Source organism: Hermetia illucens, chromosome 4 (assembly GCF_905115235.1).
Source record: "Hermetia illucens chromosome 4, iHerIll2.2.curated.20191125, whole genome shotgun sequence".
Classification (NCBI taxonomy): Eukaryota; Metazoa; Arthropoda; class Insecta; order Diptera; family Stratiomyidae; genus Hermetia; species Hermetia illucens.
The window spans coordinates 9400407-9413939 of NC_051852.1; the positions used below are offsets into that span (position 1 = coordinate 9400407).

Consider the following 13533-nt stretch of genomic DNA (forward strand, 5'->3'; position numbering starts at 1 on the left):
AGCAAATCATCTATCTATTAGTGGGCGGCGAAAATCGCCGAGCTCCGGAATTCCGCCCCTTCCCACAACGACTCCACGACCAAGAGGAAAGAAAACTACGCGGAGCGATAAAGGGAAGTAAAGCTAGTTGTTACCAGAGCCTGGTCGATGAGATGAATCAGGATCCTATTATAAATTGATAACCCGAAAAATCTGCAGAAACTTTGTGCACTTCAGGTCAAGGAAACGGACCGTATAGTACGGGAACTATTCCCTGGACATCCCGGATGGGTTGATTTCAGTAGCTGAGAAGACGCCGTGAACTAATTGTTTTTCTCTATGAAAGAGTTGGAATGGGCAGCCCTCTCTATTAAAAACAAGGATGTACTAGGACCTGATATTATCTTGGCAAAAATATACAAAATGATGTTCCAATAGCGACCAGACCTATTACCTGAAAGAGGAAATTTTACTTTCCTGCTGGAAGGTGGGCAGAATTGCGCTAATCCGCAAAGGCAAAGAAGACCCAGAGTTTTCGTCTCTATACTGACCACTTTATATACTTGACGTGGCCGTAAAAGTACTCATCATGAGCGAATACGCTGATGCGAATAGTGCTGACTCATCTCCAAGACAGTTCGATTTTAGAACAGCCAGATCCAAGTCCTGAATGCGATTCATCCAGCGGAGGCATATAACCGCCCAGTTCGACGAGTGGTGCTCCTCGTAACAATTCATATCACAAATTCCTTTAATTCCGTAAGATGTAGGCGCACAAGGAAATACATTTCACTTGCCGAGCTCTCTCTCTCTCTTATGGATACTGAGGGATTATCTAAGATACCGCTCTCTGCTCTGTGAGACGCTAGAGGCCAGATGAGGATGGAGGTCACGTCGGGAATTGCTCAGGAATCCATTTTAAGGCCGGACCGCTGGAATGCTCCTTACGTTGGTCTGCTAAGACTCGGCATGTCAGAAAAGTCACACCTGGTCGATTATGCAGATTATGTTGCGGCACTTAGGCACTTTAGTATGTTGATGACTGCTCATAGTTTGAGGCTTACCCAGGAGAAAAAGCTAAGAAGCCCTCCAGGCTTAAATAGAATTTTGATAATTCCTTGTCATTTGCCGAATTTATAACGAGTCAAAACCAACTATTAAGTACTTTGGACTGATGGTTGGCTCAAACATGAGCTTGCTCGAGCAGACTGCAGCTGAAGTTTTGGCATTATGGCTAATGAAAAACATTGGAGGTCCTACATCTGGCAGGCAACGTCTTCTAATGAATGCAGCGGATTCTGTTTTGTCCTACGTTCCAGAGGTATGGGCGTATCATAAGCGCCTTGCACAAGTACATAGAAGGAGGCATCTGCCTATTCCACGGTCTCTGGACTAGTACTGATGGTGATCACGAGTAGTGTAAGGCCATATATAAGCTCAAAGGAGAAGACTTAAGGGAGCGAAGGACTGCATCTTCCACTAAGTGAGTGGCAGAAGTGGGAGGAGTTTCCTTGAAATAATGGTTCTCTTTCGCCTCTCCCCTCCTGTTAGTGGAAAGGTATCCCTGATTTAAAGGGTCACCAAGGCAGGAGATCGGGAGAGCTTGCCTAAAGTAATGCCTCAAATGGTTACAGGATAGTCCTTTGACGACGGGGAAGTATTTAGTTGGTAGTCCGCCGACCCCGGGTCCCCCAAAGAAAAGTGTTACGACCCCACTCCCTGCCGAGTGACAGTTAGGTCTTTCAACCTGCCAATGTTAAACTTAGACTCTGAGAGAAGTAGACCATCAGATGGTGATCCCTTTCAAGACCGATGTCAGCCTCTATTGTTACGTACATCCAGAAGACAATTCCTAAATCTACTGCTGATCTCGAAGTGGTCAATCTGGAGAGGCAACGAAGTGAAATGCAGAAGTGCCATTATATAATATGATATCTTCAACTGCGGATACGTGATGGTTTTTTCAAGATCATTATATCACCTTCTTCCAGCATCTTATCGGAAATACTCAAAACAGATCTGTAATCCCCCAAAAGTCACATAACTGACTCATGTCTAGACGATTTCCCAAGCCTTCGCCATACTCCAGATGAACGGTAGCTGCAACATTTCATCGCACCAATGTTATCCATCACACATGTTTTAATTTTAAATCAAATTACGCCTGACTTATGTGTACAGATCCGCTGTCTGCACAATTTATGCGCGACACGATTAGAGCAAGAATTTCTCGCCCACATGGTTTGCTGGGGAACAATCTGGGCCCAGAAAACGGATGCTACGGGAGCTACAGCCAGAGCGACGTCGAAGGTACCATGCAGTCATAGGAGTATCTATGTCATTCGAATCTGCCGGTGAATAGTGCAGGAGATCAGCTATATGTCGATTTATAGGGAAAAGTATCTCGACAAGTCTGAGAAAATCTTCGGCAAGACACTATGCAATCTTAAGATGGAAGGGACTTAGGAAGATCTGGTCTATTTTATCTCTGAACACTTGAATGCACTTCCTGTTGCGGGGACATACTCCCTTGGAGTGGAGCGCTCCAATGTTACTTCAGACCATTCAAATCGTGAACTAGGAAATTGTCATCGATGTGGGCAAATTACATCTTAAACTCACAAAAAGACTCTCCTCCTCGCCATGATCCGATCATTCAACTCGCCATTGACTCAGTGGATTTTCCACCTCCTACTCGCGGCGATGCGATTCGTACCATTCTGAGCTTCTTGAAAAGTGGATCTAATCACGATTCAAATTGAATTTTAACGGATTACGGAGCATATTCAAGATGTAATGCCATCGATTCTATCTGGGAGTATTGAGCACTCGTATTGACTTATGTGCGCGTTTGGCGATGATTAATTCCCAACACAATCTCGAGGTGCTGCAAGGCCATAAATAAAGTGTTTATGTCATCGAGCTCCGCGAGTTGGTGGCCTAGTTATTGGAGGAGCTGCATATGGTGGACAGGAGTGCATGAATGGACCAATTTGTAGTCATTTGTAGCTGAAAGTATGAGCGTTATTGAAGCAAAATACCAGGGCTTAAAAATAGCATGAGGGACGACAAGGAGGAATGGATAGCACCCTGCAAGTATTGGAAGCGCAGCATGGAGGCGCGTCCATATAGTGTATCAAAAATATTTTCTAGCCATTGTTACTCATAATCTTATAATCTTCATCTCCATTTGAGCATCCAAATCCGCTTAATCCATAGCCATAAAAACATTGAATTATCTACGCATTAACTTCGCGAAGGTCACCTGTTGTTCGTCAAGATGCTGTTGAACAACTTCAGGTTTATTTTCAAACGTGACCTAAATAAATATAAATATTTTCTAATGCATCGATGTTTTCCGAAAGCCGCCCAGAGCGTCTAATTATTTATGAACGTGTTCACAGACAAACACTGTGCCTGGCTTGTCGCCAAAATGAATGCGAATTTTATGAATGGTCAATGCAAAAGTTGGCATAGGTATAATATTAAGGAAGCAGAAAAGTAGAGACGGTGGGATTCGTCATCAGTAATTATTAGCACTTACAGGGCTGGAATGAAACCTACTCAATCATACACGCGGAGCAAGATTTAAGGATGAGATTTTCTAGCTCCGCCAATGATAACTTCTTTGAGCACTTAAAAGCCCCTAGCATGGCTTGAATCTACCCAGCAATGCTCAAGGAGATAGAGCGTCTAGGGTAACCTCTAGGAAGTATTCTTCTAGCATGTCTTGTCCTGGGTTACGGGTTAAGGCAGTCTTCATACCGAAGCCCAGGTAGGGCTGTCCCAAGGAGGTGAGCTATCGTTTTTCTGTAGAGTATGTTGATGAAATAACTGCTGTATGAATCGGAGGTCCTGGGGAGTTAACATGAGTACCTGCCTAATAGGCATAATCCCATAGTCTTCTTCAGACTCGGATTGATTTGGAAACCGCAGTTAGGGCCTTGTCGTGGCCAGGCAGCGGGGCTGATTTATACTGAGTGCAGGCTCAGCATTCATACCAGTGGATGTGAGGTCTAGCTAAAGCCTCTACCGCAAAAAAGGGTATGGCACCCGAGTTACCCCTCAAGAATATCTGTTCGCAATATGGGCGCAATCATAACCACCATGACCACCAAGGCGGCTAACCACTAGGAACCGGGCCGAGAACACATTCTGCAGAAATTCTCCTACAGCATATGCTCTCAGATACCCAGCCCGATACCCATGGTACTAGATAACCTTCGGTGGAGCTTCGTAACAAGATGAGTCCCTTACAGAGTCGGATTTGATCGCCCTCTTCGAGTACATGGGGACGGCGCTCCCCAGCGGGTTACTGATGTGTGAGCTGGAAAATCTGCTAATGGATGCCAAAGCCTATTCTAATGACGTAGCTGTCCTTGCCTGTTGGTCAGGACTTCGGAACAATGTGTGGCACTAATTTGATTGGCAGTTAGAGAATCAGGCAGCCGCTTTCCGTAAATTCTTAGTAAGATACTATTGGCAAATTATTATTTAGACTGTCTTATCCTTTTTCTTTCGCGAAAAAATGCAATATGAACAATTAGAGCGACGATTACCTACCTTATCGTTGTGAGGGAGCTCAGTAAGGAGGATTGTCTGGGAAACCAGAGGTGGCACCTACAATTAATCAGTAATCAGAACCTGAAGTCAAGGTTTGACTGCCGTGCCGAGGGCTGAATGGTGATAGGGGTTAAGATGTGGCTGTGAACGGTAAACTCTGGGTACCGGGCGACTACCAATTTCAAATAGGTTTATCTCGGCAAAAAGGATCTCTACCGAGAACGATTCATTTTTCCTGGTAAAACAAATGCCATAGCAGCCAACTATGAAGAGATTAAAAACCTGAAATAAAAAGAAAACAACAGCATTTCGATTGTGACGATCCAACCCTGAGTGAAAGGGCAATCCTGAGCTATTCGATGGAGAACTTGAGTCTAGACTCAGATCATCCCCTTATTCAAGTAGGAACCTACTCTATTGGGACCTAGTTCTAGCCGATGCAATCCCCTTCTGTCAACACTCCTGACCCCAGGCTCCAATCGTGGCCACCTATTGAGGCTATAATTTTATCTACAGGTAAGCATCTGCCTTCGGGCAACAAGCAGTCTTCGAGCAAACAGCCTTCGGCAAAACAATGCGTCCGGGCAAAAAGCCTCTAGGCAAACCGCCTCCGGGCAAAACACAATCTCTTGATTCTGCCAATGTTGAAGGGAAAGGATCGACTGTGGCATCTGTGACTAAACACAAAACAAACAAAGCGGCAGCGGTCTTCTAGCGATCCCAACTCTTCGGCTCAAATGACTGCAAAGAAGGCTCGGGCAGCAACGGTCAAGTCTTCATTTGCAGCTAAGGCTATCGAAGCCGATGAATGGGTTTTGTATGACGACACTAATCCATCCAGTTACGATACAGAGCAGTGCGAGCAGCTTAGAAGGAAACTCCTCCTAGCATCCTCACAAGGGATTATATTACGCATTGAGTGAGTCGGTAGGAGTATCCTGTAAAATGTTACAAATAAATTTTGACGACGAAAGTACAAACGAGTGGTTCAGGCAGTACTGCTTCTCCTTCAACGATGTGTGGGAGGGAGCACGACTGATCCTGAAGAGGGTTTCCGAGCTACTATCATTTAAAAAGTGCTTTCTGTGGCTTCCAGAGGAGGAGTGTAATTATGTTGAGGTCCTGGAACAACTTGGAGTCCAGAATAATCCCAACACCTCCACCTGGATGCTATTAGGCAGCAAAGCAGGACGAGGAACCGATAGCTCGGGAACTTTTCTCACTATCGGTGTTCGAGGACCAGATATTGAGAAGGTTCAGTAATAAACGGATTCCCGGATCTATTGCGGGCTTGGAACCATCAAGGCATACCTGGCAAATCGACGTCCTACGTGTGTATCGCATTGGTCCGAAACTAATAAAGTGTTTGGCGACAGTCATGGAAGGGTGGCATACCACCTTATCAGTGCCTTCATCTGAGAGTGCCAATACTTCAGAGCCTATCCATACACGGAGAGGCTTTGGTGTTGTATGGCACTGAACCCCTTTTCATGGCTTCTGAATGATGCTAGAAGGCATGGTTTTGCAATAAAATATGGCCTACGTGCTAAGTGCGAACTGACACACTTGATGTGCTCAGATGACATAGAAGTCTAGAAGTCTTAGAAGTCTGTTGCGGATCATAGAAATGTTCAGCCGTGATATTCGGATGGAGATTAGGCAAGTGCCAAATCCAAGCCATCCGCAAAGGTCATCACGAGCCGCATGCCGGACATAGCATTGGTAACCTCTTCATCGAAGCTATGACCGAGACAGACTTCTACAAGTACCTAGGAATTCTGCAAGGAACCCATGCTCGAGTTGGTGATCTGAAGGATGCCCTGCTGTCCGAATTCCTGCGACGTGTGTCGCTGGTACTGAAATCGCATCTCTCGGGGAAGAATAAAATAAGTGAATGTATACACCATCCCTTCACTCACTTATGCATTCGGAATATTGTCGTGGACGAAGGCCGATCTGGAAAACGTGTAGCGACGGATACGGACAACTATTCCAAATTCCGAATGCATCATCCAAACTCTGCCGTGGAGCGGATGAACCTGCCTCGTGACATCGAAGGTAGGGGCGTGATTGACGTGGAGGCACAACATCATCGCCAAATCGACTCGCAGCGCGCTTATTTTTACAGCAAAGAACAGGCGAGTCTCTTACATGCGGCTGTCTGTAAGGCAGACTGTGGGTTGACTCCACTCAACTTGAAGGATCGATCTTTCAATCCTCTGTGTGGGGTGAAGTCGGACCAAAAGCGGATCGATGAAGGCAAGGCACGGTAAAGACGTGAATTGTTTTTGACAGCCATTTGTCGATTTGCATTTGTCGAATAGATGGCTGTATGCTGGGTAGCTCTTTGCTGAGACAGAGGGGGTCATGTGTGCCATTCAGGACGGTGTGGTTGCCACCCGAGCTTATAAAAAGTTCATTATGAAATTTGTAAACTTAATTGCGTGAACTTCGTGATAAACCGCTTTCTCAAGGCGGACAAGGGGATCAACGTCGTCGTTATGGGGAAAAGCTAAGTATGACCAGGCTATTTTTCGAAAACTGGAGAGTGGAAACTTCTTCGAATTGCGAAATAACCCGCTGCTCGAATTTGTCAAAAGGGTCCATTGAGCGTTGAAGGAAGCTACTGTGGTATTCGCGAATATTGGGTGACTCCGAACGCCTAATACTGCGCTTCCAAGAATCAGATGTCAAACGATAATCCAGAAGGAAGGGGATGAGATACGAGAAATCATTGTGGACTCAAACTCACCGACGTACAACATCGCCAAGTGGTTAATTAATGAGGGCTAAACCCTTGGGACGACGAATTGTAAGTATTCAGTGGCTAACTCCTATGAACGAATACAGCAGCTGCAACGCATTGAGAGGATGGATGAGGACAAGATGATTGTGTCGCTCGACATGAAGGCATTGTTTCCCAACACGCCAGTGAAAGAGTCAATTTTCGAACTCGAGGTGGCTGAACCAGTTTGGATCTGGCCCGGAATGGAGAAGAAAAGTTTGTGTCTGTGCGAACCTTGTCAGGCTCTGCATGAACGAAAACTATTTTACGTTTCAGGATAGATTCTACAAAATTATTTCGGGAGTAACGATAACAATTAAACTTTTTATTTAACTCAAATTACAAACACGCGGAATTGAAATTATAACTGTCGATTGAGCGAGCGGATCTGACAGTTGACGGATATGTCTATGACCACTTATGACAGCATTGTCACACCCGTACATCACTCTCCTCCGAGTGACATTGCCGTCACGATGACTTTTCGCTGGAGGATAAGTGTGTTTCGGTGGCGGTCTGGAATACAAATATGTTCGTTTAAGATCCTGGTGAGTTATATTTTCGTCATTCAGGAAGAAGGCTGGCTTTAGTCGTTCTGTTGAGACGTTGAAGTTCTTTCCATTAACTTCAATTCGAAAAAGACGATTGGTGATTCGTTCGATAACAGGATGCGGACCTGAGTAAGGTGGCGATAATGATGTACGAACTCGATCATCTCGTAGAAATACGTGTATGGCAGAACTTAAGTTTCGGTGTACGAATTCGACAGGTTTGTTGTGATGTGCTGATTGTGTTGGACGAATATTACGCATTTGTTCTCGTAGTTGATTCACGAATTGAGCTGGATTATCGTCAACAGTTTGATCATCGAAAAATTCACCTGGCAGTCGTACAGTGGATCCATACATGAGCTCGGCACATGATGCGTTTAAATCATCCTTGTAACACGATCCTAGTGCAATTAGAATGGTTGGTAAAGAATCGACCCAGTTTTTGTTTCCGTAACACATTATTGCTGCTTTCAGGGAACGATGCCATCTCTCAAGGATGCCGTTGGAAGCTGGATGGTATGCCGAGGTTCTTGTTCGTTCGCAACCGATTAGTTTCGCGAGTGATTGGAATAGTGCCGATTCAAACTGGGATCCTTGATCCGTTGTAATTATTCGTGGCACTCCGAATCTGGCTATCCAATTGTTGTAAAAAGTTTCGGCGACTGTATTCGCTGTCTGGTCGCTTATCGGTATTGCCTCCGGCCAACGAGAGAATCGATCTATCATCGTCAAACAATATTTGAAACCTCTCGAGAGTGGGAACGGGCCAACTATGTCGATGTGTACCTGATCGAATCGACCATCGGGAATGGTGATATGCTGAGGAACGTTCTTCGTGTGTCTGCTTACCTTCGAACGTTGACACGGTATGCATGTTCGGCACCATAACAGGATGTCTTTACGCATATTCGGCCAGACGAATTTGTTGCAAATTTGTCGCGATGTGGAACGTCCGCTTGGATGAGCGAGCTGGTGAATAGTGTCGAATACTTTTCGTCGAAGTTGGGTAGGGATGTAAGGTCGGACTTTACTGTCGGTTACATCACAATAAACTGGAAGTTGTCCTGCAGTCTGTATTGCTTGTAGTTTTAATGATGTTGTGTTGCTATTTAGTAAGGCTTGAAGTTCTTGATCTTGTTGCTGTTCATGCGATAGTTTGTCTGCGGTGAACGAAGATGGTATGGAAATGGCGTCAACTCGTGATAGTAAGTCGGCGACTATGTTGCTCTTTCCTGGTATGTGGCTGATATGCGTTGAAAATTGCGATATATAACTTAGCTGGCGTACTTGACGAGGCGAAGCATGATTTGGTTTTTGAGAGAAAGCATAAACGAGAGGCTTGTGATCGGTTTTTATGCAAAAATTTGATCCTTCCAGTATATATTGGAAGTGTTTGATAGTGGCGAAGATAGCTAGCAGCTCTCGATCGTAGGTGCTATATTTCTTTTCTGCTGGGCTGAGTTTTCGTTTGAAAAACGCCAATGGTTTCCACTCTCCGTCTTGATACTGCTCTAAAGACGCGCCGATGGCTACATCAGAGGCATCAGTGGTAATTGAAAGCGGGGCGTTTGGTTTAAAATGCACTAAAAGAGTGGCGTTCGCGAGGTCAGTTTTGCATGATTCCCACGCGTTGATGGTTTCCGTTGTCCAGTCAATTGTTCGTGTGTCGTTCTTCTTGCTGCCCTTCAAAAATTCGTTGAGTGGTGCTTGCGTAGTTGCGGAATTTTTCAAAAAACGTCTATAGAAATTGAAAATTCCGAGTGCTTGTCGTAACTCCTTGACTGTTGTTGGTCGTTTTAGGTTACAGATGGCTTCAACACGTGACGGTATTGGGCGAATTCCGTTTGCGTCGATCAAGTGACCGAGGAATTCGATTTGTTGGGCTCCAAAGACACATTTCGAAAGATTGATGACAATGCCAAATTTTTCCAAACGCTCAAAAACTAATCGCAAGTGTTCGAGATGTTGTTCAAAGTTGTCGGACGCAATTAAAATGTCATCTATGTAGCTGACTGCAAAGTCTAGGCCTCGAAGAGCTTTGTCCATTAGTCTTTGGAAAGTCTGGCCTGCATTCCTCAGACCGAACGTCATGACCAGAAATTCAAAGAGGCCGAAAGGGGTAATGACGGCATTCTTCTCGATATCTTCTTCAGCCATTAATATTTGATAGAACGCACGTATGAGGTCGATTTTTGAGAAAACTTTCTTACCTGCCAAACCAGCAGTTGCGTCGTGAATGTGACGGATCGGATATCTGTCTGGAACTGTGACAGCGTTTAGCCCGCGGTAGTCCCCGCAGGGTCGCCAGGATCCGTCTTTCTTGGGGGCCAAATGTAACGGGCTAGCCCAAGGACTCGAAGATGGGCGGCAAATGCCCTGCTCCAACATATATTCGAATTCTTTCCGAGCTATTTCCAACTTATCTGGTGTAAGACGCCTAGCACGAGCTGCTACGGGAGGGCCGATGGTTTTTATAAAGTGTCGAACGTTACTTGCAGGCTTTTTGTTAATTCAGCTCGGGTTCGTTATACTAGGAAATTGTTTCAGTAGTTGGTGATACGGGGAGTCGTTGTGAACGGTGAAAATTCCACTGTGGGTCGTTCTTTTGACAACACAAGACGTTCCGAGTTTTGTCGTGGTGTCAATGAGACGTTTGTTTAATACATCGACTAACAGTCCATGTTGTTGTAAAAAATCGGCTCCCAGTATCGGACGGGCGACATCAGCAATTTGGAAAATCCATTTGTATGGCCGACGGAGGCCGAGATTTAAACATATCAGTTTTTCTCCGAAAGTCGAAATGGTGGAACCGTTGGCAGCGAAGAGACGTAGGCTTTTCGGTTTTAAAGTTTCGCGAATCAGCCTTCGGGGAAAAACAGAAATTTCGGCACCTGAATCTATGAGATAGCGTATGTTGGTTGTTTTGTCGGCAATAAATAGGCGATTTTCTAGGCAGTCGTTGCTGGTCGCCTCATTCAACAACGACTTTGCTAGTTTTCCGGGTTTGTATATGTGCATGGCTTGATGCACTTTATCGCTGCTGTGCCGAACTTTCGATGATAGCGACATATTTGTGGAAAATTGCGTGTTGCTGACCTCGATTTTTGTCTGCTTTGCGACGAACTGCGATTACGATTTCGAGATTCGTGAAATTGAGAGCTTCGATCACGTTTGAGGTTTTGTATTTCTGCACGCAGCGATCGGATTTCCTCTTTCAATGAGTTTAGATCATTAAAAGTATTCGTGGAAAGCTGCTGAACAGATTCGATTTGGGGTTCACGAGCATCTAAAATCTTGTCAGCGATCTCAGCGAGTTTGTCGTTATCGGTGCTGTCCATCGAGGCAAGAATAGCGCGGATATTTTCGGGAAGCCGTTGCATCCATATCGATTGTAACAGTTCGGATCCAACTTTATCTCCTGCGAGCAGTTTCATTTTGCGCAGCAAACCGGATGGTCTTTGATCACCCAGTTCGACATTATTTACCAATTTTCGGAGTCGTTTGCCTTCGGATTCAGTAAACTGTTTGATGAGACGTGTTTTAATCGTGTTGTAGCGATCTTTTTCGGGTGGGGACTCGATGATATCGGCGACTTGTTCGAGAATGGAATAGTCTAGTTCACAAACGAGTTTATTGAATTTGGTCTGATCGGATCGAATGTTGTGAACGAGGAATTGGGCCTCGATTTGGGCGAACCAGAGCGCCGGTCGAGATTTCCAAAATTCGGGAAATTTGACTTTACGAATTTCTGCAATTTCCTCGTTGATTTGCAACGCATCCGAAGCATCGCTGAATTTGTCGGCATCCGACTCAGGCATAGCGATTTTGGGAAAATTTTTTTAGAAAATAGTTTCCGGAGTCACCACTGTAGCTATTGTGGGTAAACGTTTATAAATTAAACGCGATTTGTAGCTAACAATTAAACTTTTTATTTAACTCAAATTACAAACACGCGAAATTGAAATTATAACTGTCGATTGAGCGAGCGGATCTGACAGTTGACGGATATGTCTATGACCACTTATGACAGCATTGTCACACCCCTACAAATGCAGTTTGTACGTCTCGGGTGGTTCTTGCCATGAGCATAGGCCAGTAGTTTGTTGAAAGGAAGCTCATAATGAAAGAGTGAGCCGCGAATGACCAGTGTAGAGGTTGTGGTTCAGCGTCAGAGACATTGGACCATCTCATTTCTGGCTTGACTATAATGGTGCCGGTATAATACGCATTTAGGCATAATGATGTATGGAAGGTGATTCATCAGAACTTTGCATACAAGCATGGACTGATCACGGTAAATCAAATCAATCTAGGGTCCCGAAAATGTGGCTGTAGTTCCCATAATATTGTCAGCGCAGGTATTTTACCTACGTCCCTCACGGCTTCCCAAGATATCCTCGGACTCTCACAAAATCTGGTTCAGTATATTACATAAAAGAGCATTTTAATGATAATTTTTTTTGGATCCTTCCAAAATTTTAAAATACTTTAACATATTTAAGTCAATCACACACAATCATTTGGGCAAGTACTGTTGGGAAATCAACCCAAGACTCAAATTTGGACTTCAACCAGTGGAATATATCTAGTCACCGTTCCAATGGAAAGCGTCACCGAAGACACAAACCGAAAGATGAAATAAGAAAGTTGAGGTGGTTGAATGCAATAACTAGTGGTGATTCGAATCAGGAACTAGAGAATAACATAACCGAAGTAAAAAAAACTTTTATACGTACATTGTAGTCCAAAAGTTCAATAAATTTATTTAAATATTTCAAGGAAAATGTCAACATAATCAAAACTTCAATCGTCACCAATATAAGAAATATTTTTAACTTAAGTTAAAATAAGACTTGCGGTTTTAAATATTTTTGAGTACATTTCTGTATGTACACTTATATTTTGCAAAAACTGAAATAATGTCTGAAGAAAGAAAAAGTAACGAATTCAAGTCTGATAGCACAAATTTGGAAGAGTTTGGTGAACCGATATCTAAGGCCAGCGAAGACGTGTATGCTTCGTATCCCGACCTGGGAGATGATATTTATGGCCTACCAGAGACGCCTGCACCTGAATTACCCCCTGAACGCGTAGGGCCAGTTGAATCCTGGGCACCGAAACTTCGATCGACAAATGAAAAAAATGAAGCCAGTCTCCTTCGAAGTATTAATTGTAAATCGCAACAATATTTTATTTTAATTCTGCTGCTGTGTAGCGTCTGGTTATGGTATGCGATGTTTTTACGGAAATTTATATTTTCGAAATTTAAATATAGTTAAGGAGGTTGAAGGGTCTTATTTTTTTTATGGAAACACAACGGTAGCGAGGATCCTCAGAACGCTTGCTTTCTCCAACTTGGGGAAGTCCAACCATATAAACTGGGCATTCTAGGTCTAAGCGAAGTAAGATGGTGGGACTATGGAGAGTACTCCTCTCCCTCTTCCGGCAATGGACGCCAATCCAGTGTCGGGTTGCTTCCAACGGCAACCGCAAGACATGCTTTCTTTACCTGGGAGTCGGTTAGTGACAGAAAAATTCCAGTACAGGTTAAGGACCAGCGGAATTGTACAGTGCTATGCACCAACGGAGACTTCCGATGTGTTGGAGGAGATTGCTTTCTACGAACAATTACCAGCAGCTCAGGGGAGGCTAAAG

General features: G+C 44.3%; 1 protein-coding gene across 1 annotated transcript; it reads right to left on the reverse strand.

Annotated features, from left to right (window-relative positions):
- Positions 1-10868: 10868 nt before the first annotated feature.
- On the reverse strand, positions 10869-11696 carry LOC119656257. The gene has a single exon (XM_038062675.1). It carries the CDS (start codon positions 11694-11696, stop codon positions 10869-10871), a length of 828 nt encoding a protein of 275 aa, XP_037918603.1.
- Between the last annotated feature and the right edge of the window lie 1837 nt (positions 11697-13533).

Bases quoted from the DNA above. Each gene is read 5' to 3' on its own strand.
- LOC119656257 (XM_038062675.1), bottom strand. From the start codon at position 11,696: ATGCCTGAGTCGGATGCCGACAAATTCAGCGATGCTTCGGATGCGTTG.